This window comes from Chinchilla lanigera, unplaced genomic scaffold (genome assembly GCF_000276665.1).
Source record: "Chinchilla lanigera isolate Chin_1 unplaced genomic scaffold, ChiLan1.0 scaffold00028, whole genome shotgun sequence".
NCBI lineage: Eukaryota > Metazoa > Chordata > Mammalia > Rodentia > Chinchillidae > Chinchilla > Chinchilla lanigera.
This window is the reverse complement of record NW_004955429.1, coordinates 1,826,222-1,847,261: the sequence shown is the minus strand read 5'-3', so window position 1 is coordinate 1,847,261 and position 21,040 is coordinate 1,826,222. Positions and strand designations below refer to the sequence as shown.

At 44.8% G+C, this 21,040-nt stretch overlaps 1 protein-coding gene across 1 annotated transcript; it reads right to left on the bottom strand.

The window, feature by feature from the left end:
* Window positions 1–346: 346 nt before the first annotated feature.
* Window positions 347–8,725, bottom strand: Klf6 (Kruppel-like factor 6). Its single transcript, XM_005386866.2, has 4 exons — window positions 8,368–8,725; window positions 5,384–5,957; window positions 3,867–3,990; window positions 347–3,391 (listed from the first exon to the last, which is right to left on the bottom strand). The coding sequence occupies exons 1-4, from the start codon at window positions 8,566–8,568 to the stop codon at window positions 3,340–3,342; spliced, it is 951 nt and encodes a 316-aa protein (XP_005386923.1). The 5' UTR covers window positions 8,569–8,725; the 3' UTR covers window positions 347–3,339.
* Between the last annotated feature and the right edge of the window lie 12,315 nt (window positions 8,726–21,040).

Below are 21,040 nucleotides of genomic sequence, written 5' to 3'. Positions count from 1 at the left end.
GTGTGTCCCCTAGGGATCAGATGCTTCTGCCATAGTCCCCTGGCTTGAGTGACAGGGGAATAAAAGGCAGTAAGTGTCTTGCTACTGTGTCCTCGCTAAAGCCCCGGGCTGTTTTGGTCAGACTTTGGGGAAGAGCATTCAATGCATTTCAGGGATAGCAGTGTCAGGCTCCTCCCTCCAGCACGCAGGGCAGGCTGTGGGAAGTGGGAAGGAAGGCACTGAGGTAGGCAAATGGCTCTCAGCATTGCACAATGGAGCTTTCCGGGGAGGAAGCCAAGATGAGTAATACAGCAGGAATTTGTTTCAACAACCCCTCCCCCACTGTGAAAAACAACCAGACTCAAGACGCTGATAAGAATTCTTTTATGTTATTCCAATAAAAAATACATTCATACAGAAATATAACAATCTTGCAAAAAACAATTTCAAATAAAATCTTGTAAAACAAAATTTTACAAAAATCTTACAAAGATTCTTTAGATAACAGGGTGCTTCCAAAAAAAAAAAAAAAGAAATTTCACTAATAGAAATTTTTTTTAATTTCAAGCAAAAAGTTTCTGCTTGATTGAGGCTCAGTTATCACCTGAACAGAATGTACTTCTTTATGTACTTGCTTATTATGAAAATTACAGGCATGGACGTACATGGCCCCCAGCCCCACCCAGTCAAACCACCTCCGTGGTGTTTCGTAAGTGAGACAGGCCAGTGCAAGTTTTTTTTTTTGTCTGTTTACCTTCTTGCTTCATGGAATTGTTATGGCTAAGCACACAGCAGGGCCAAAAAAGGAGTTTTCCAAAACCCAGCGAATCAGGTGCTTGGATTTTGAATTGCCAAACACAAAGTGCATTTTTCCCCAATCAAAATGAAGTAAGTTCTTTAGGTAAATGTATTCATCAGCCCAGATAAAAAAACCAGTTATGTGAGCTTGAATCGCTGCTCATTTCCAGGAAGATCAAACAAAATACCAGCTCAGCCAGACTCATATACATATACATACGCATACATGTATGTGTGTGCATATATATACACATTCCAGACCCAACACCCAGCAGCAGCGGCTAGGTACTGGATGAAATGTCTGCTTTCCATTCTGTGTGGTATGTCAATTTGGGGAAATCGTTCCTTGGAAAAACTGGAAGGATCTACATGCTGGAAAAAATAGCTTTATCTGCATAAAAAGTGTCTAAAAAAGAATCCCTGTGATTAGCTTACTCTTAGGTTAGATCTTCTAATAAGGCTGAAATTCAAATCCAAACCATGGTGTGTCTGAGTCCAACTGGTATGCCGGTATTCTGTTCATGCCACTTCTGAATGGCCAAAGGTGCCCTATGCCAGACATGCCAACAAGGACGGGCAAGCTGGTAGTCTGGAATAGACTCATGCCAAAACAGTCTTCAGCAAATCATTAAATTAAAGATAAAGCCTCTACAAAACTTAGGTTATAGTTTTCATTTTTACCTCCTTTATGGCCATTTTGAAATACTTCACAGGCTGTAGAATTTTCTAGCTAAACATTCTAGTTTCTCCTTAAAAAAAATATTTATATATTACCTATATATATAATATATATACACACACATACTATACACACAAATATACATACACAAGAATTCTGCCCACTTTTTAAAAAAAGTAGTATACTTTCTGTATTACCAACAGATAGCTAGATAGATATGTGAAACTTGTGCCTTTTAAGCAAATACATTGACATTGTTTTTTAATACTTCTGTATCTTTAATATGTGTGAACATGTTACATATTAAATACAGCCGGTGTGTGATCTATACAATTGTTGTGCAAGGTCTATATGAAAGTCTCACGGTGGCAGAATTGGTCAGATTTTTTTCAATTACCACATAGGTTTTTTTTTTTTCCATTTTTAACACTGACAGTCAAGTTGTCTAAAATATTGAACAAATACCGACACGTCGAGGGAGTTTTCATCTATTTGTCTTTGTGAAGGAGGACCTTAAAGAGGTTATTTTTTTTTGTCTGTTTTTCTGTATTATACATTGATACAGTACAATGCCAGGTGAAAAAAGAGCCTTAATAAAGCATGCATCACCCATACCCCTGTATGAGACCCCGACATGGGGGCCACCTGCATAAGGCACCATTATGAAGGTCAACAGTGCATTAACAGCTAGAAAACCAGAAATTAGTCCTCAAGGCATAAATAAGAGAAACATAGCTGCATGAGAAAAAGTTTCTAAGCTTTAGTGGTTTTATTCACCCAACTGTGAAAAATTTTAGGTTCTTTCTTAGCCTAATGTAACATTAGACCAGCAATTTCCAGCCCCAGCTTTTGGACACTCGGCACATGTCCAATTTCTTCTTCAAAGGGCATCACAAAATTCTCCAAAAACTTATTTCAAATTCAGAATCATTTTAAAAATAATCCTACGCTGCACAACACCTTTCTGGAAGAGGAGTGTTATAAAACACAAGGGGGAAAAATTGTGTCTTGCCAGGCCCTTGAGGCTAGGGATGACTGTATTAGACAAATTGTATCTTAGCTGCTCATTAATTGGAATCAAGATCGCAGTCCAGATTTTAAAATGGAAAAGCATATAGTTCCCCAGACCATGCATGACTTCTTGTATTATAAGGAAAAATTATCATTGTGTTATATTCGTAAATACAGCTTATACAATGGGTTACAAGTGAGCTCCTCTGTAGCAAGTAAAACAAGCTACTTGACACATTGCACGTTTAATAGCTGCACCAGACACCAACAGTTCCTCTCACACAGGAAGGGGGCAGAGGCCCCCTGCCCACACCACATGCCTCTCTGGGGTCCTGAGTTCCCACTCCCACCCTCCTCTTTTTTTTTTTTTTTTCCTGTTTTTTTGTTTTGTTTTGTTTTTGTATTTTTCTAAGGTGCAGACACCCTCCCAGGAAATGATTGGTGGTCGTCTCATCTCACGGTATACTCCTTACACACAAAACATTCAAACTACTTTTTTCCTGTGTCTTGCAGTTTCGCTACCACAAGGGAAAAAAGTCTGCCGCATCATACAGTCAGTAATAGATCCTCAACATACAGTCAGCCCAACCATGAACATTCTCAGTGCGCATGCTCACAGCGAAGGCGTGGAGCCTCGCAGAAGGTCAGGTATCAGCGGCGAGTCCAGGGTCACCCCCACACCATGCACCACAGGTGGTAATGCCGCTTCTGACGTGACTCGGTCAGCCCTCGAAAGACCTTTCAGAGAGGCCCTGGAGGCAACTGGGTAGGGTGCAAAATGGCATGCTTTGGCTGGAACACGCATCCCTCCTTCCACGGCTGTCTCTCAGCCTGGAAGCCTTTTAGCCTACAGGATTTACCCCTCTGCTCCCTCAGAGGTGCCGCTTCATGTGCAGGGCCAGGTGGTCAGACCTGGAGAAACACCTGCAAGGGCAAATCAGAAGCAAAGAAGTTAGGTTTCCTCCGCAGCTTGTGTTACAGGGCAAACACCTCAATTCCCCGAACCAACTCCTCTGGACAGAAAGGGGGGAATCTCCTCTTGTCGAGAATTTTAGAGGCAGGAAACCCCAGGTTAGAGGAATCTGGAAAGTTCTCTGGAAAATCTGAATGGACCTCCTATCTCATTCTTCAAACCTGAAGACTGCTTAAGGCCAATCTTCAAAACATAGAGGGGAATCACTGTACTCTCATTTCATGGACACCTGGAACCAAGCTTCCTAATACCGACATGGGATACATCAGAGGCTTCCTTAAAAAGCTCTAGGTTTAAAAAGATGTCAACAAATAGCTGGAAATTATTGGCCGTTTTTCACAACAAGAGCTACCGCACACCTGCCCTGCCTGGTCACTGCACGCCCGTGGCTCTCTGACCTTTCCAGCAAGGCCCTCATGCACGTACCTGTCACAGTGAGAGCATTTAAAAGGCTTGGCACCGGTGTGCTTTCGGAAGTGTCTGGTTAACTCATCACTTCTTGCAAAACGCCACTCACACCCTTCCCATGAGCATCTGTAAGGCTTTTCTCCTGGGAAGAAAGCACAGGACAAGCACACCGTGACTTCACTGACATGACAAGGCGAGTGGATTCAACAACACAGAGGTAGAGAGATGCAAGTTCAGGGTCCCAGTGGCTTCGAAAATTCAGAGGACAGCTTAGTTAAGGACAGTATCTGCCTATCTAGAAGTAAAAAGGCTGAATCTTTCCTAACTTAAACTCAGGCCTCTAACTGTTGTCCAACGGATCTGGTTCTGGGAAAAGCCATGCTACCAAAATCACAGTTAACATACAACAATGACAATTACTCAAACTGGCAAAATACTTGAGAGGTGAGGTGTCAGCCCGCAGGGACCCAGAGCCTTGCTGAGGGCCAAGCTTTATTGCTTTCTCCATGGAAACTATTTCCCCTCAAGCACTATTTTGCTTCTTACTCACTTCCCTGTGGAATGAGTCTGTTGTTTCTTCTGGGACCTTCCTTCTACACTTATACAAAAGTGAAGTCGTAAGTTTCTGGGAAACTTCATTCCAAATGACTCAGTTGACTTTATCCCTTGGCCCATTTATAAATATGAATTCAGTAAAAGTGCTACCTAAGAATAATAATTAAAAAAAAAACAAAATACCAAAGTCACTCCAGGACAGACGCTGCCTGGTTTTAGGACACCCACGGTCAGCTCAGCTTTGTCATCGAGCCCTTAGGGGACCCTTCCGTGATCACACAGCAATGGGCTCTGATGCCCGTAAGAATCTGCACTGCTTTATCTTGCTCGGTTTGACATATTCTGTGATTTTTTTCACTAGTCATCCCTGAGATTGTTTCTGGTATTTTTAAGGAGAACTTTCATCTAGGTTGTGGCATTTCAATAAGAAATCACTGCTGAATTAAGTAATATCAGAAAAAATGGCTAGGTGACACAGAGCGCTCTTGGTAAACAGCCACTGATCAGGACGCTGCTTACAGAGCTCATGGGTCCACTCAGGCCTCACACAACCGTCAGCAGCACTAACACGCCACGCTGCCCGGGGACCCTCTGTTCCAACCTTGGAGTTTCATCTCAAACAGCGAGGAGCAACCCCATGTAACATGATGCAAACACACAGGCATACTGAGCCCATGGGCCTTGACACACTGGGCTGTTAGACTGGGTGGAGGCTTGAGCATCCACGGAGAACATGATCTAGCCTCTTGTTTCTTTGTTTGATCTCAAAAGTATTAACCATTCATCTGACTCAGATGTCCAGTCTTTAAGATTCTACTTTGAACTCCAAAATAACTGGATTCTTTGGTGGCAAGGATTTAGGAAGTGAGGGTTTGTTGGCTGTGACCAAATCCTGCAGAGCCCTGGCTCCCTCCCAGGGCTGGTGCAATTCAGCAGCGCCCACCAGCGGCCAACCTCCCAGGTCCCAGGAGGGGACTGACCTGTGTGAGTGCGCTGATGTGCTTTCAAGTGGGAGCTTTTGGTGTAAACTTTTCTGCAGCCATTAAAGTGGCACCGATGCACCCTCCTCCTGCCGTCTGGGGAGCTGTCGCCACTACCCTTGTCACCCGGCTTCCCCGAAGTCCCACTGCGCACCTTCCCCGGCGAGGGTAGCTCTCCCGGCACACAACCCCAAAGTTGAGAAGGTTCTCTACTCAGTTCAGGAGAAGAAGGAGGTGTGGAGGTGACAGAGGAGCTCAGAGTTCCTGAATTGACTAACACTTCGCTGATAGGGTCAGAGGGAAACTTGGTAGTAGGCGAAAGTTCCTCTGAGCTGTCAGATGATTCGCTGCTCACATCTGAGTTCAGGCTGTTGGTCTCCAAATTGTAACTGAGGCTCGGGCTGATCAGAGGGTCCTCGGGGGGACTAGAAGAAATCTTTAGTTCCGAGTCCTCCTTTTTCTCCCGAGCCAGAATGATTTTGGTCCACAGATCTTCCTGGCTGTCAAATTTGATTTCTGAGGCTGAAACATAGCAGGGTTCACTCTGGAGGTAGCGTTCCAATTCCAGGCAGGTCTGGGTAAAGGGAACCAAGAGAGGACACGTGACTTGTTGTGACAACTGAAAGTGGAACCAAAAGCACATCTCCAAAAACATGCAAGAACAAAGGACAGATAAACTACTGCAGTGTCACTCACTATGGGCACAGAGCCTCCTGTAATTAGAAGCTGTGTCCCTGTGAAAGTTAAGAGAAAATCTATTCCTAGAATAGTAAGCATTCAGAAGGAAAAACAGAGGGTGAAACCTCTCTTGGCTTCCCCTATGTTGGCCACAATGAGTGATGATCACTAAGCCTGTTTTGTTGTTATGGTTACAAGTGTTGACATTTCTAATGAGTTTCCCATAAACCACACAAAGAAAATCAGCCTGACACACATACCCCCCCAACAGGTTTAACCAGATGAGCTGACATTCTCAAGAACCATGTGTACTAAAGAAGCTCCAGCCATCCACGTTCACACAACACATGGATCCACACAACAGGACAGAAAGACTGCACAGCACACAGTGTGTTCTGATGGAGCCCCTTGGGGACACAGCTGAGCACGCAGGGCCACACTCGAGACAGTAGACAGCAGCTAGCTGTCCATACTCAGGGACATCAAGGGAGTTGCAAAGAGACCACCCATTTCCTGTGTAGCCAAGACCTAGTATGTTTTCAAAGAATGCCAGTCCCAAGTGCAGGGTCATGCATGCCACAAAACTTTAATTACTTCTACAGTGGTCAGAGAAAAACAAGAATCTTCAACAGGAGTGGGGGAATAATTCCAGAATGGCCATCTGCTATTGCAAAGGATGCAAGGGGGAAATTACTCCACAGCCCTGCTGGGAGTGCCACAATGAACAAGAACTTTATCTGCTGGCCAAGAGTACAACTGTATGAGTCATCACTCATTTCTTTCACGCAATGCCAAAGGAGACTTCCTTTTGAAATTCTGACCAGCGGCCAAATAAGGACCAGGTTCAAATATACATGCAGTGTGTCATGGACAGGGTGCCCCCCCCAGCCCACAACCAACCTTTCAAGAAGCTACAATGCCGAGATCAGCATCCCCTCTCCCCAACCATTTCAAACTTTCTAGCCACTGGAAAAGAAAAATGGTAGGAAACATTTTAGGATCAAATTATGTCTGCCCTGATTTTCACCAGGTTGCCTGCATGTCCATATAAGGTTGTCTGTGCTACTGGCAATTCTACAGATTTGAATTCTGACACCAAACTGTTCTTTTCAAGGAATCATTTTCAGGGCCAAGCCATCCTGAGCACAGCCCCCGGGGGCTTCTGTCAGTGTGTGCCCATCCTCCCCTCCCCAAGACTCGCACGCCGGCAAGCAGGAGCAAGCAAGGGGCAAAATCATTGCTTTCTCTTTCCTCCCTCGAATTAGATGTCTGACTGACAACGTCTACTACGGTGTTTTGCAGAGAGGCAGTGAAACATTTTATTGACGTTCCAAAGAAAAAAGCAAGCACATTTACTGAGATCCTGTTAAACTTTAATAATCTGGCTAATTTAAAATCTCCATTATGCCGATGAACGCCGGGGACCTGAACGAAGCTCCGAGAGTTTAAAAGCCTCTGAAGGCAACCAGGAGCCAAGTCTGGCTCGTTGCCCGAATCCCAAATGCCCGAAGGAAACTACTTAGATCAATTTCGATCCATCCGAGGGTGCAGCTTGGGGGTGGGGGTGTGAACAATTAAAACTGGCACGAGATGGTTGCAACACTTTCGAATTCCATCCTTCTTCAAAAGCTTTCTAGGCTTTGAAACCCACATAAAAAATCTGATCTGCTAATTCACTTTGACAAAAAAACAAACAGCACATCAGAGCAGAGAAACACCAAACCCTTTTTCTTTCAAAAAAAAAAAAAAAAAAGACAATGGGACAAGTGTTAAAGAGTCTTCCTTCAGTTAACCCTAAGAATAAGAACGGGGAACTGATTAAGTTTCTTAAATTTCCGATGCCCAAAATTCTGGTTCCACTGAAACGCCGGAAGCCGAGGTTCCCCTTCCCCAGCGAAGGCTGACGCCGGGCGGGGCCGGGGCCCGCTGTCACCGGGGACGCAGGTGAGGAGAGGGGCGACCCGGGCGCGGCCGCGGAGCCGGGACGACGCGCCGCCAGCGGCCCGGAGTCGGGCAGCAGCGGGTCTGTACTCCGCAGGCGGAGCGTTAGATAAAAAACTAGGTCTAAACACCGAAGAGCAAAACAAAAACAAAATTCTGCGGAGGAGGAAATAAAACGAGAAGCCCCGCGCAGGCGAGGCGAGTGCGCGCCCGGGACCCGGTCCGGCCGCGGCGAGCGGACCGACACCGGCCCCAGCGCGAGCTCGCGTCCGGGCTCGGCTCGGCGTCGCGGGGCCTCCCGGGCGCTGCGCTCGGAACCGGGACCGGGACGGGCGGCGGAGCGAACCCCGGACGGCGGCGCTTACCTGTTGCCAGTACTCCTCCAGGGACGGCAGCGCCGAGAAGTAGCCGGTCTCGTGCACGATCTGCAGCTCCTGGAAGATGCTGCACATGGGAAGCACGTCCATGGCGGGGTGCGGACGGTGCCCGACGGCGGTAGCCCGGGCGGCCGCGCGCGCTGGAGTCGCAGGGGAAACTCGGCCCGCGAGCGCAGGTGAAAGTTGCATGCAAACTCCTGGCGCGGCGATCGGACGCCCGGCCGGACCCTCCCTCAGCCGCGGCGCGCGGAGCCCACACAATATTTGCAAACACCGGACTGACTGCGAGCGCCGCTGCTGCAAAACTTCCCTATTCAAGCTCCGCTGCCAGCCTGCCCTCCGCCCCCGCCGCTCCCCCACGCCTCCTGCCCACGTGACCCGCTCGGCCCCGCCCCGCACGCTACCCAATCGCGCCGCGCCCGGCCCGAAGACTGCGTGCCGATGATGTCAGCTTCGGCCAATAGCGGGTGCTGACACACCGCGGCCCCGCCTGGCGTGACCGAGCTTCTTCATGACAGCTCTCACCATTGGGCCAATTCGAACTCGGCCCGCTCTGATTGGATAGCGTCGTCACAGGCTATTTTTAGCAGGGTATATAAAGCGCTGGTCGCTTCGCACTGAAGGAGTCGGTGCTGGGAGGTGCAGGGCCGAGCGCTGCAGTTCCGTAGCCGGCCGGGGCCGGGAAAGCCGGGTTGAGCATCCCGGCTCGGGTCACCTGTCCCTGCCTCCGGGGCGCGCGGTATGCCGGAGCTCGCAGCCTCGGCCGCGTCCCTGTGCCCCTGCTAGGTGTTGCCTCCGCGCGCCGCGCAGGCTCCGGCTGATCGCCCCATCAGCGCTCCCGGGCCCGGCCTTCGAGGCTCCGTGGGTCCCGGGCTGGCTGCGCCTCCGCCGGGCAGCGCCGCCCTTTGTCCCCGGCCGTCTCCCCGTTGCCCGGCCGCCCTCCACCCCTGGGCGCCGAGTGGCGGGCGGCGGAGCTGGAACCCGGGCACCGCGCTGCCGCCCGTACCGGCCTCGGCGTGCAAGTCCCGTCCGAACGGCCCTGTCCGATCGTGTGTTCTGCGCGGCCAAAGCCTGAGAACCCGGGATCTGCACCCCAACACGTCCCTCGACGTGTTACTCAGCGTCCAGTAATTCCCGTTCTGAGCCAGTGCAGGCCCCTTCTAATTAGGAGAAATCTGTTTATCTCCCGGACTCCACGCCAAGGTTAACCACTAGGTTTTCTCATGAATGTGTAAACAATTTAAATTAGGTTGAAGCTGACATTCAATGTGGTTTGTTTTTTTCATATAAATCACCTCCAGTACACTATAGTGTTCGTTTTCGAGAGAAAAAAAAAAAAACCCAACAGGAAGAGTTGGTATTTTACAATTCAAAATGAAAAACTGAAATATAATTTATGATTTTAAAAACTGTTCAGTGGACATTATTTTTCAATTTTAAAATATCAAATAATTGCAGAGGGTGTGTGTTTAATTTTAGAACGGTAGAGCAGTCTAGTAAAACAGGATTATGAGCCTGTAAGATTCGAGGAAGAGACCTTTGTTGACAAGCTAAAAGGAAAAGTTGCTATCTTATTGGGCCTACTGCCCGCGAATGGTTGGCCTGTGTTGACAGAGAGATCTCCACAGGCACCTCAGCCTCCAGCCTGCTACAGAAAAAAAGGAAATGGCTTTGATTTCAACCGTGCATATTTTGCTCAACTGCCCACCAACAGCAGCTCCTCCCATTTGGGAAATGGGTAAACTGGGCGGGGGTTTCCTTCTCATGCAGGAAGGTTGCGGCCTTGGCCCTGGTGGGACTAGAGGACCAAGACTCAGATCAAATGTTTGAATGAGGTCAGGCAAGTGGAGCTCAAGAAGGGTTTGTGAAGGGGCAGGGTGTTGACTAAGTCAAGGAAGACCAAAGGCTTTAGTAAAGGCTTTCTCGGTAGATCTTTCGGGAGTCGCAATGAGAACACGGTAATTTACCTCGTGGGCAAAGAATTCTTGCTTTAATAAATCGTTTTGTTTACATTTCTCTAGGATGTCCATTTTCCTTGTCTACTAGGTAGAATGTTGTATGGTTAATTCTTATGAGCGTGAACCCAACTGGACATAATGTGGATATAATCAAGTAAATTTTCAAAAGTGTAAGAACAGGAGATGGACATAGACTCAAATTCAAATGAAATAAATTGTTTTGTTTTTGAGACTCACTATGTAGCCCAGCCTGGCCTCAAACTGGTGGCAATCCTTCTGCCTCATCTTCCTGAGTGCTGGGATTACAAGCATGCAACACCAGGAGCAGCAAGATGGAATACATTGTGTGACTTCTTGCTACTGCACTTAGTAGCTGTTCAGCAGTTGTCCATCCTATGGCTGGGTGGATATTGGTGTATATAAATCTATAAAGTAGGCAAAAGCCCTTGTAGTGGCTGAAGGGATGGCGGCAGGAGGTCACAGCCATCTTAAAGTCAGTTCCATTAAGAAGCGTGCTGTTGGGTGGGAAAATATCATCAGCGTTGTATGTGACACGAATATCCTTGACACCTGAGCAATACTAATTATGTCTGAGTTTTAAATAGTGCAACATAGTCACAGAAACCAGATTCATTCAGATGGAGAAGTATGGCACAGAATTAAAAAATAAAAGTGAATTTTAAACTCCAGCAGTCTGTACTCATGCGTAGCTTTGGTCATGTTAACAAAACAAGATTTTTAGATTGTTTGGTTTTCTAGTTTGGCATACTTAGAAGACATGATGTATACAATGCTTGATTTGTGACAAATAGTAATCAATCCGTTGAAGGCAAAACTTACTTAGTTGACTTTTATGGATGTCTAAGCTTGCTCTTGATAGTTGGTTTATAATCCCTCCCTCTAAACAGATGGGACAGTGAAAGGAAATCAGCTTCGCAGGTCACGTGGCAAATCGGGGCAGGGTTGGGGCTAGGGCTGTCTAGGAGCCCTGCAGGAGCATCTCTCTCTTGCAGCTTGAGACTCTGGCTCTTCCACGGCCTTCTCAGCTCCTACTGCTGGTGAGGGGCGGATGCAGCTGCAGGCACTGCTCACGTTTGCCGCTCTTCATCCGCTCATGACTTCTACCAGGCTGGGTCTGCACCGCTGTCTTCAGAGGGTCGGGGCCTGTGCTGTGCTGTGGCCCATGGCCCCTTTGCGTTCCTGGGTGATGAGGCGTCCAGCCCATTGCCCCTTGGGTTGTTTCCCCACACCTCCACTCTCTGCCCTCCTCCAGTTTCCCACTTGACCCCTGCTTCCAGGCAACATGTACCCATTTCATACTTCAAAGTTCTCTTTGCCACATTTAGGGGCAGGAAAGAAATCTTAAACTGACTTTTAAACTTAACTTGCAACTTAAAGGTGAATGGGTGAAAATTGGTGTTGAGGGCCACTTTCTGGTTTTCAATGCAAAAGGAGTTCTTAGGAGGAATCTTAAAAATCTGTCAAGGATAATTCCAATAACGCCCCGTTTTATTGATTGAGGGTGCTCCTACCGTTGGTCAAAGAAGGCTGCATTTATTTTTGTTGTTGCTGCTCTGATGTATATATTGCTTATCCTGGAGCAAATTAACCTTTCATTTCAACCGTTTTGTTTACCTGTGTAAAATGTAATTTTTAAGAAGGTACTTTCGAGTGATTGCAATGGTAGGTGATATATAAGTGTAAAAAGATTATATTTATTTACTATCTCATTTGCAGGTAGTAGTATGAGTTGTCTTTTCTCCATGTAGCTTTTTTGGAAAGGCATATGAAATTTTATTTAAAAAAATCAGTTTACCTGACATAATATGTCAGGTAAAGATTCACTCTTTAACTGTTAGGCCAGCTAAAGAAGGGGTATATCTTACTGATAGTTCTCAAGAGATGTTCGACTTAATTTATCAACATATGATTTGTCCTAAGTACAATGATCTTGGTGTTTCTGTGCACTGGCGTGCTGTGATATTTGCTTGGGAACCCTATTTGAAAGACAACTGTGCTAAGTTTGTATTTATATTGCTGTGTTCCTCTACCCACCCTGCACCTATCATGACCAGAGGCACAGTGGCTGGCAGGCAACAGTGGTGGGAGCCCAGTGACTTGCGGCTTTAGGTCCACCCCATGCATGTGGGCTTTGGAGACAGCACTTCCGGGCACCTAGGACTTGAGTTTGAGAAGGCATACCCTCTTCCCCAGGACTGGGGGCTTCTCCTTTCTTTAAGAGACGTACCTAGGAGTGTGAGTGGGGGCTGTGCAGTGGGCTACTTTGCCTACCCATCTCCAGAGGCCCTGGGGCAGTATTTGAGAGTGGAATCTCATTTATTCCAAGCTGTCATGACAGCCCTCATGTTCATAAAAGTTTACCTATAGTTGTGAAAAGCTGGAGCCTACCAAGGGGTGTTCTAGGAGGTAATGCTGCTCATCACAGAAAGAACGAACACACAGTGTGTCTCGGAAACAGAAGCCTTGTCCACCGTAACACCCACTGCACAATTCAAATAGGTTCAGTTCTAGAACATCTGGAAAGGCAACTGCATTTGTCTAAACCAATTGAAGGCACACTTAAACCTTGGCATTAAACTTTCAGCAAATCTTCCCACCCACCCCTCCAAAAGTGAACCATAAATAGGGTTTGAGCTGTAGTTCATAATGTTTAGTGGTGTTCAGAGAAGAAGTGTTTTAAGGTATGAATTTTGCTTTGAAACAAAGTGGGGGAAGGGAGGAAGAGGAGGAAGAAGGCAGAAGGGGGAGGGAGAGACAAATGGATGAATGTTTGGATGGATGGAGAAAGGACTGGACAGATATCTATGCCATAGAGCAAACAAAGGAAAATAGTAATTGTAAAACTTGGGTGATAGGTAAGTAGGTATTCACGAATCCTTTAAGCCTTTCTATGTTTGAAATTTCTCTTACTAAAAAGTTGAAGAAAATATGCTAGAACAGGAAATAGAGGAGGCCACGCTGAAGTGAAGTTTGGTTAATCAGCTCAGGCTCCTGATTCAGATGCCTGATAGCTACGTGAGCCGGGGCAAGTCACCCAGTACCTAGGGGCCTCAGTTTCCTAGCCTGTAGGACTGGCAGGAATAACGTCTGCTGCTGCTGAAGTCACCCTGCACACTGTGTAGGCACTTTCTCATCTGACTAGACTGTTGCTTCAACATTGGGGCAGTTTCTGAGGATTTTTCTGCTTCAAAGATCAAATCGATGCTACAAGAAGGGGGAACGGGACAGGAGAGAGGAAGACCCTTCCTATTCAAACTGAGCTACTTTGATTAATGCGAACACAGATTTAAAGTCAGGTTTTCAAAAGTTTACTTTAAAGTCCATGTTTTCTTATTATAGTTATGTAGATTTGAGCCATGTGCTGAGTCAGGATATAAAATTAATATTTCTGTACAGTGCATTGATTTCTTGTGGCTGCTGTAATAAATACCACAAACTTAGTAGCTACAGTAGTGAAATTTATTCCTTCAGGGTATGGGGACCGGAAGTCCTAACCAAGGTGTTAGTAGGGTCCCCTGTCCCATTCTCTCTAGAAGCTCCAGAGAAGAACCTTTTTCTTGCCTCCTCTGGCTTCTGAAGGCTCCACCTCACCTTGTGATTACATCCTCTGATCCTCCTCTGTGGCCACATCTTCTCCCCTCCTGTCTGTGTTAAATCTCCCAATGCTTTCTCTAATCAGAGCCCTGGTCCCTGCATCGAGGGAAACTTGGACAGTTCAGGAGGAGCCCATCTGAAGACTTCATTGGATTACATTTGCAAAGATCTGTTTTCCAGACATGACCACATCCATAGTTCCAGAAATTTGGCATTGTTTGACATGTCTTTCGGGAGGTCAGTTTTTGGCCTACTGCACTCACTCACTCACTCACTCAATCAATCAATCAATATTTTTACATAATAATGGTATTACCTATTTCAAGATCCTATACGCAAGAGATTAAGAAGCATGTGGACAACAATAAATATTCTGCAATTATTATCAGAAAGGCGGAATAGGAAAGAGTGGGACACCATGTCATTCTCAATTAGGGTGCCTCCTGCTTGACATGGATTCTCTAACCCTTGTGGCTACCCTCCACTCCATCTCTTTTTTTTTCACTTGATCTTAAGTAATGAGAAAACTGAGGCCCGTAAGGATATAGTATATGCTCAAAATCACCTAGCTCTTAATAATGGGAGATGACACTTCCATTTTATAGATCTGGAAACTAAGACGGTGAGGGCTGAGGGAAGGGGCCGCTTGCCTGAGGTCCCCTGTCTGTGAGTTGCAGAATCGGGTGATACCTGGGGCAAGGGGAGGTGAGCTCTGGAGCATACAGCACAGCTTGGCAGCCCTGGAGCGTGGATAGAGCTGTGATTGGAACCCCTTCACTCTGGAGTCCAGAGTCCACAGCACAGCTAGGGGCCAAGGCTGTGTGAGGGCAGTAGTGAGAGTGCACATGAGGGTTGCAGGCTGGGGTCTGAGGAAGGCCATCAGGACTTGGGAACAGGCTCGATTGTAGTCTCCTCTGTAGTCTGGGCAGCTTTGGCGAGGCTGTAAAGAGCTGGGGCCTTCAGAGGTGACTTTCTTGCTTTCATGTCTCTTCCTGCCTGGGTGTCCAAAGAACAGAGGCCTCCTGGGAAGAAACTGATGCTTAACAACTTTCAGAGCTGTTGCATGCCGGAATGCCTGCCACTACTTCCTGTTCCCTTCTTGACTTAGTCAAGGATGTGCTTGCCTTGAAATCACCAATGGCCCCCTGTACCTGTCCTCCTGCTTGCCTCTGTATGTCCCCAGTGGCTCAGTTCCATGTTAGGCATCTCCCTGTGCTGACACCTGCTGCACCCCACGCCCTGAGGCTGCGACCGGGTCCTGTGGCCTCTGCACTGATGTTGTGCCGTGGAGTCTGCGTCCTTGTGGATGGCTCTGCTTTCCTCTTCCCCAGAACCTGTGAGCTTCTCAGCCAAGGTGCTGACTTCCATTTTCATGGGCCCTTCCTACGATGGATGTGCAAAGGTAGGGAGAGATTATGGCTTATGTTAGAATGCTAAGTCAATGGCTTCCTGTGAGATGGCACTTGGACGGCCAACTTTCTGGGAGTTGCCTGAGGAGAGCTGCACTGCGCTCTTCCGTCACAGATGTTTATGTATGCTCATCTCCCCGCTTAGACTGTCAGCTACGAGGAAGAAGCCGTCCTTCTCTCTTCCTTCTGCAAATGTCAACAGACACTCATCTTAAGAGAGGCTTCTAAAGGCAGTGGTGCTGCGTACTACAAGAAGCCCGTAAAAATTAAAATTTAGAACAATAATCTATAAGAAGGCAAAAAGAAAAAGAAAGATTGCCACTGATCTGTGATGTGTACTTTTGGTATAGATCCAAAGCCTGTCACTGAGTATGAAATTGTTCGAAAGAAATCGGGAACACAGAAACACACAATTGAATAAAATAACTGAAGATTGGTAATTGTGTGTAAGATTAAAGTGTGCTTTTATGTAATCAATAAGTTATAGTTATGTTTGCTTGTGAATATTTTTAATCTTATTTTGATCTACTATGTTCTAAATAAAAATAAACTAGTAGTAATGCCTTCTAGCATTCTCAGCAATTGCTAAAAATGTTCCAAGGAAATTAAATGTTGTAGGAGGACACAGGAGTAAATGGTTTTCAGGTATTAAGCATCTATAAACAAGTAATTCATTCTTTGAATAAGCAAATGAACCCTATTCATGTTCTCATGATGTTTATATTATATATAGATGTACACCATACTGTGCTGCTTTAGTATTGCCGACTTTAGTTATTGCTTTATATCTTTCTCTTACCTAACAGCCTGTAAGGAGAGTGACTTACCTTTTTTCATAATCAGTGTTTAGTACCAGCTACTCAATAAATACTTCTTCAGTGAATGAGTACATGACTGAATATACGCATGGATCGAGATGGTACTTAGGTCTTGTCTAATTTTATTTAATTGGGATAAAATTAGGTTTTTAATCTGTAATTTTGCTTCACTCTCACACCTTATTTGTGTCTGTATACAAATTTGCATAAAAGGTGTCTTTTTATCCTAAATAAGCCATAGTTTATGCAATTTTACATCATGAATTGTTGTACTTAGTAACTCAGTGAGTGCTGTAGCCCAGTCGATCTCATCCACAGGTAACTGACATGCCAACTCAGACATTTTTAAGAAATGCATTTTATTATGGCAAAGAAATTGAAGGAATAAAATATATCTACTCAATTGTTCAGCAGGGAGGTCCTCTAGAATATAAATAGTCTGTCAGACCCTGCTTCCTTCTGGTCTTAAAATTGGTGACATCCTAAGGCTGATTTTGAATTGACCCATTCTTTATGGATTTCATTTGTTACTGTTTTCTAGGTTTACTCTCTAATTTTCCTGGAGTGCACCCTGCAGTAAATTCCTGGAGAAGGTGTGGGTCACCTTTCTAAATCCTTAATTGTGTACGTTTTCTTTAAGCTTCTCATACACTTGAGTGATAATTTCCTTCAAAGTAAACTTGGTAAAAATTTCCCTTGGAACTCAGAAGATATTGTTCTGTTGTGTTCCAGATTCAGTTTTTGTATCTCACTTTGGTTTTATGGATTTTCCAAGTTTCTTACTCTCCCATTATACCTGGTGATACCTGGGTATCTGTAGTTCACCTGGGCTTTTTCCAGAATGATCTCTTTTTGGTAAGAATTCAATTCAGTGCTCTGTACAGGCTAAACCCTTTAGTGTGTGGGTTACCGATCATGGGCAGCATCTTTTCCCATTGCTACACATTGTCTCAAATACTTTTTTATAGTTTATTTGAGGAGGAGCACTTTGGAGAAGAGTGTTTGGCTGGAATATAAAGGCCCAAATTTAGTAGGGGATGGGTGGGAGGGGAGCAGGGGGAGGATTTGACTGGTGCAGTTTTCTATAGCTCCAAATTTAATTGCTCCCCCATTTTTTGCCCTTCTTGCTGTCGTACGTCAGGCTGGTGCTAATGTAAATGGAGACATCTCTGTGTTCAGCTGAGGGGACCGAGGGTTAACTGTGAGGAAACCCACTTGCAAAGTATTCCAGGCTGCAACCCTCCCTGCCTGCTTACCCTGGGCAGCCCACACCTCTCCACATGAAGCTGGTACATGTTGGTGAATCCATATTTAATACCTGCTATACATTCCTCCTTGTCATTGCATATTTTTTATTTTAATGGGGGTCTAGAGAGAAAAAACAAAATCATAGTCTTAATCTTTCAGATTAAACCAGAGGCATTGAATTTCATTGAAAAATTAGGTTAAGAACTAGCAAAAATGACTTAATTAAATGTCCATGATCTTGCTTTTTCTTTATTGGGCAAATGATAGACATCTATTTTCTTCCCACTTTTGTGGACTGAGTTTTACAGTGCCTAATAACCTTAATATGAGAAAGAAAAGAAAAGGAGTGAGAGATGAGACAGAGAGAACCTAAGAGGAAGAATGAGAAGAAAAAAGAAAGAAGCAGGAGATTTTAAACCATGCTTGGTATTTTAGGAAGAATTCAAAAAGGAGCTCACTTTAACCAGAGGAAATGCATTTAGAATCTCACTAATGTGGGTATCAGCTAAATTTCCGCAATGTTTGTCTTTGAAAATTGATGTCTACTCCTGAGTAAAAGAGATGTTCAAATTAGCTCAATTCAGATATTATCTCCTTTTGGTGCAACTTTCTCATTTCCAGGAAACTTTAGCACATTTATATGAGTCAGAAATCTGTATCATCTATCTAGTAACATATTTGCACCCCTACATATATATGTTTCTCTTATGCAAAACTATCTAAAGTTTTTTTTTTCCTTAAAGTATATTTTTTTTACATGTTGGACATTGACCTATGTCTCTGGGGAACAACACTAAATGTGACCAGCGCTAAATCCCTCTGTACACCTAGCTCAGGTCTCATTGGAGTCAACGAGGAGCAGATAACATCTCAGATGAGAACCAGTACCATGCAAGGGGCGGGGTAAGAAGTAAGGGGCAAGGACCTTGGGAGTGCTACCTTAGATGCAGTAGTAACGCAAGGCCTCTGGGATGAGGTGGCATTCAGTAGAAAGCAGAAGGAGGTACTGTTTGAAAGTGAAGCCCAGTATTATCTGGCAGGAAGTGGGTGCAGGATGTAGTTATCAAGTGATAAAAGTTCCTCTTCTACCCTTAACTTCAAAAATATAAATTCTATATCTATTTAGATATTTTCATGTACAAATTGCATGTTTTTTATTAGCTAACTTTTGTTCCTAGGCAACCTCAAACAAACCTGAAGTCCATCCTGAGGATGTACTCTTAAATTTTTGGAAAATGTAAGTAAGACATATGGGTGCATGTATGCAGACAGTACAGGCGTTTGACTCTGATGTAAGAGAACTGGTCAACCACTGCCTAGGGCAGTTTGAACCAGTTCAAAATTCCTTCTCCTCTTTGTATTTTGATTCTGTAGTAATAAACAACTTTGTTTTACAGTTTTGTTGATCTGACAAAGAGCTTTGGACATTCCAGTTACCAGGAGGCCTCTACTGGAAGAAACACTTCCAGAGTAGCTGAGGCCTCTGTCCTGGACCATCTTCCAAGATTTCTTTCTTGTGCCAAAACTCTCGCATGTGGACCAGATGGGAGCTGGCCTCTGTGTGCATTTGTTGAAGTGTACACTTAGGTCTTTTCTGCTTCCCCAAGCCATCTAGCTCTTTTCTCATTGTCACAAAACACAAACAAGGAAACCCTCAGTGTTCTCAGTCCCACATCTCACAAAAGGTCAGGACATTCCCAAATCCAGAGGCAAAGTTTGGGTTCTAAAGTTCAACCTGGTAAGGAATGGTTTGTCTCCTTCACCTTTCCAGGACTCCTGGAAGTGTCTGAAGGGCTCTGGAGAAGACTGGGTAGTAGGAAAGATTGAGAAATCATTCCGTAGATTAAGACCCTAAGAAGCAGGGTGGGCGATTCCGCCACTGCCTATGTATTGGTAAAGAATTTAGACGTTAATGGTCTGGAACTGGTAGCTTCTCATGACTTATACTCCTGCATGTGTACTTTAAACACATGGCCTTAAATTGTTGCATCATTCAATACCACTCAGGGCCATCAAAGAAGACAAGCCTGGTTTGGGGCTCATCTCAGATTTAGTTTGCTACCTAAGTCTTGAATTTCTGATAAAGAGTTGCTTACTTAGCAGAATAGCTTGAAGATGAAGTGAAACAATGTATGACTTAGCTCATAATAGAATCTTTACTAATACAAATATTGCTTTTTATTAAACACCACAATGACAAATGCAGACTTGCTCTTCAGGAAGGTCCTAGGTCAGTTTTTCTCTCATTGGTGCTAAGGGCAGCAGTCATAGAATCCCCTAAGCAGGGTCACATTTGATTGGGGGACACTGTTTTCATTTCTGCATTTCCACCTCTCCTTGGTTACAGATAGACCAGCTTGTGTATTGCCCTTGAAATATCCTCAAGCTGTAGGAATATCCCAAGGTGTCCTTCTGAACAGCAATGCCTTCTAGGTACCAAGTGTCTGGGACCACAGCAGGATTGTACCCGTCACAGTTTGATCAAGCATTTGTTCCTCCTGTCTGCTTTCAGATACAGATTTTCATCATGGATTTCTCTGTTTGCTTGGACACACACACACACACACTATCATGTATGTACAAAGAAACACACACACAAACAACTGAGAGTCTCCTGGCTATTGTAACCATCTAAGGAATGTTAGAGTTTGCAGCTGGCTTAAGGCAAATTGCAGCCTGAATAAGTATCTTTAGACCTATTTTTCAAATAAAACATTGCATTGTGATTGACAGATTCATAAAAACATGCCACATCTTAGGATGATTAACTTTAGGGACCGAGTTGCTAGCAAATGCTCAGCTGGAATTACCCGTACTCAGATACTGTGCAATGGGAAGAAAATCCTCTTGTTGATACACTATTTATAACACTACTTTAAAAGGTTATCTTGTTCAAACGCGATGTCTCATTAGGAGTTAAATCCTAGAACTGCCTAACCACACACACACAAAAAGAAAAGGTACTACTTTAAAATAACGTGTTGTCATGGCACTGTGAAGATGTTAAGGTGTGACTGTCCCTCTTTGAAATGAACACACTACCACAATGACTTCAGCTTCTGTGGTGAGAAATCACAAGTCACTCTCAGAAATTGAGAAACCCTCACCAGATGGTGGAGCAGATAGCTGTTTTCTTAAAGCTTTAAGGTAAAATATTACATGACAGAGCACAAGAAAACATAGTACCCTAAAAAAACAACTGCATGAAGCCTGTCATTTCAAAAAACTAAATTTGCAAGGACTCTTCATGTCTTAAGGAAAATAATGGAGAGGAAATATCAGGCACTGTGGTTTTCCTGAATAGTTTTCAGCTCATATACATCAGAAGCCATTTTAAAGGAAAGTCAAATTTTCACACATTTATAGAAATAATTTGCTTTGGATTTGCAAGGAAGTCTTGAAGCCACATGTGTTTTTGGAGCTGTCAGTCCAGGATAATGTCTGGAGTATCTTTAAGAAAATGTAATCCTTAAATTAGATCTATTCTGAGTGTGGAAACAGCAGATAACTGGTAATATAAAGTTAGCAGAAGGAAAAAAAAGGAACTTCCTTTAAGCGATGCCCCTCCCCTTCCCCCCCAAAGTGAAATGACTGTATTGTCCTTTTATCAACG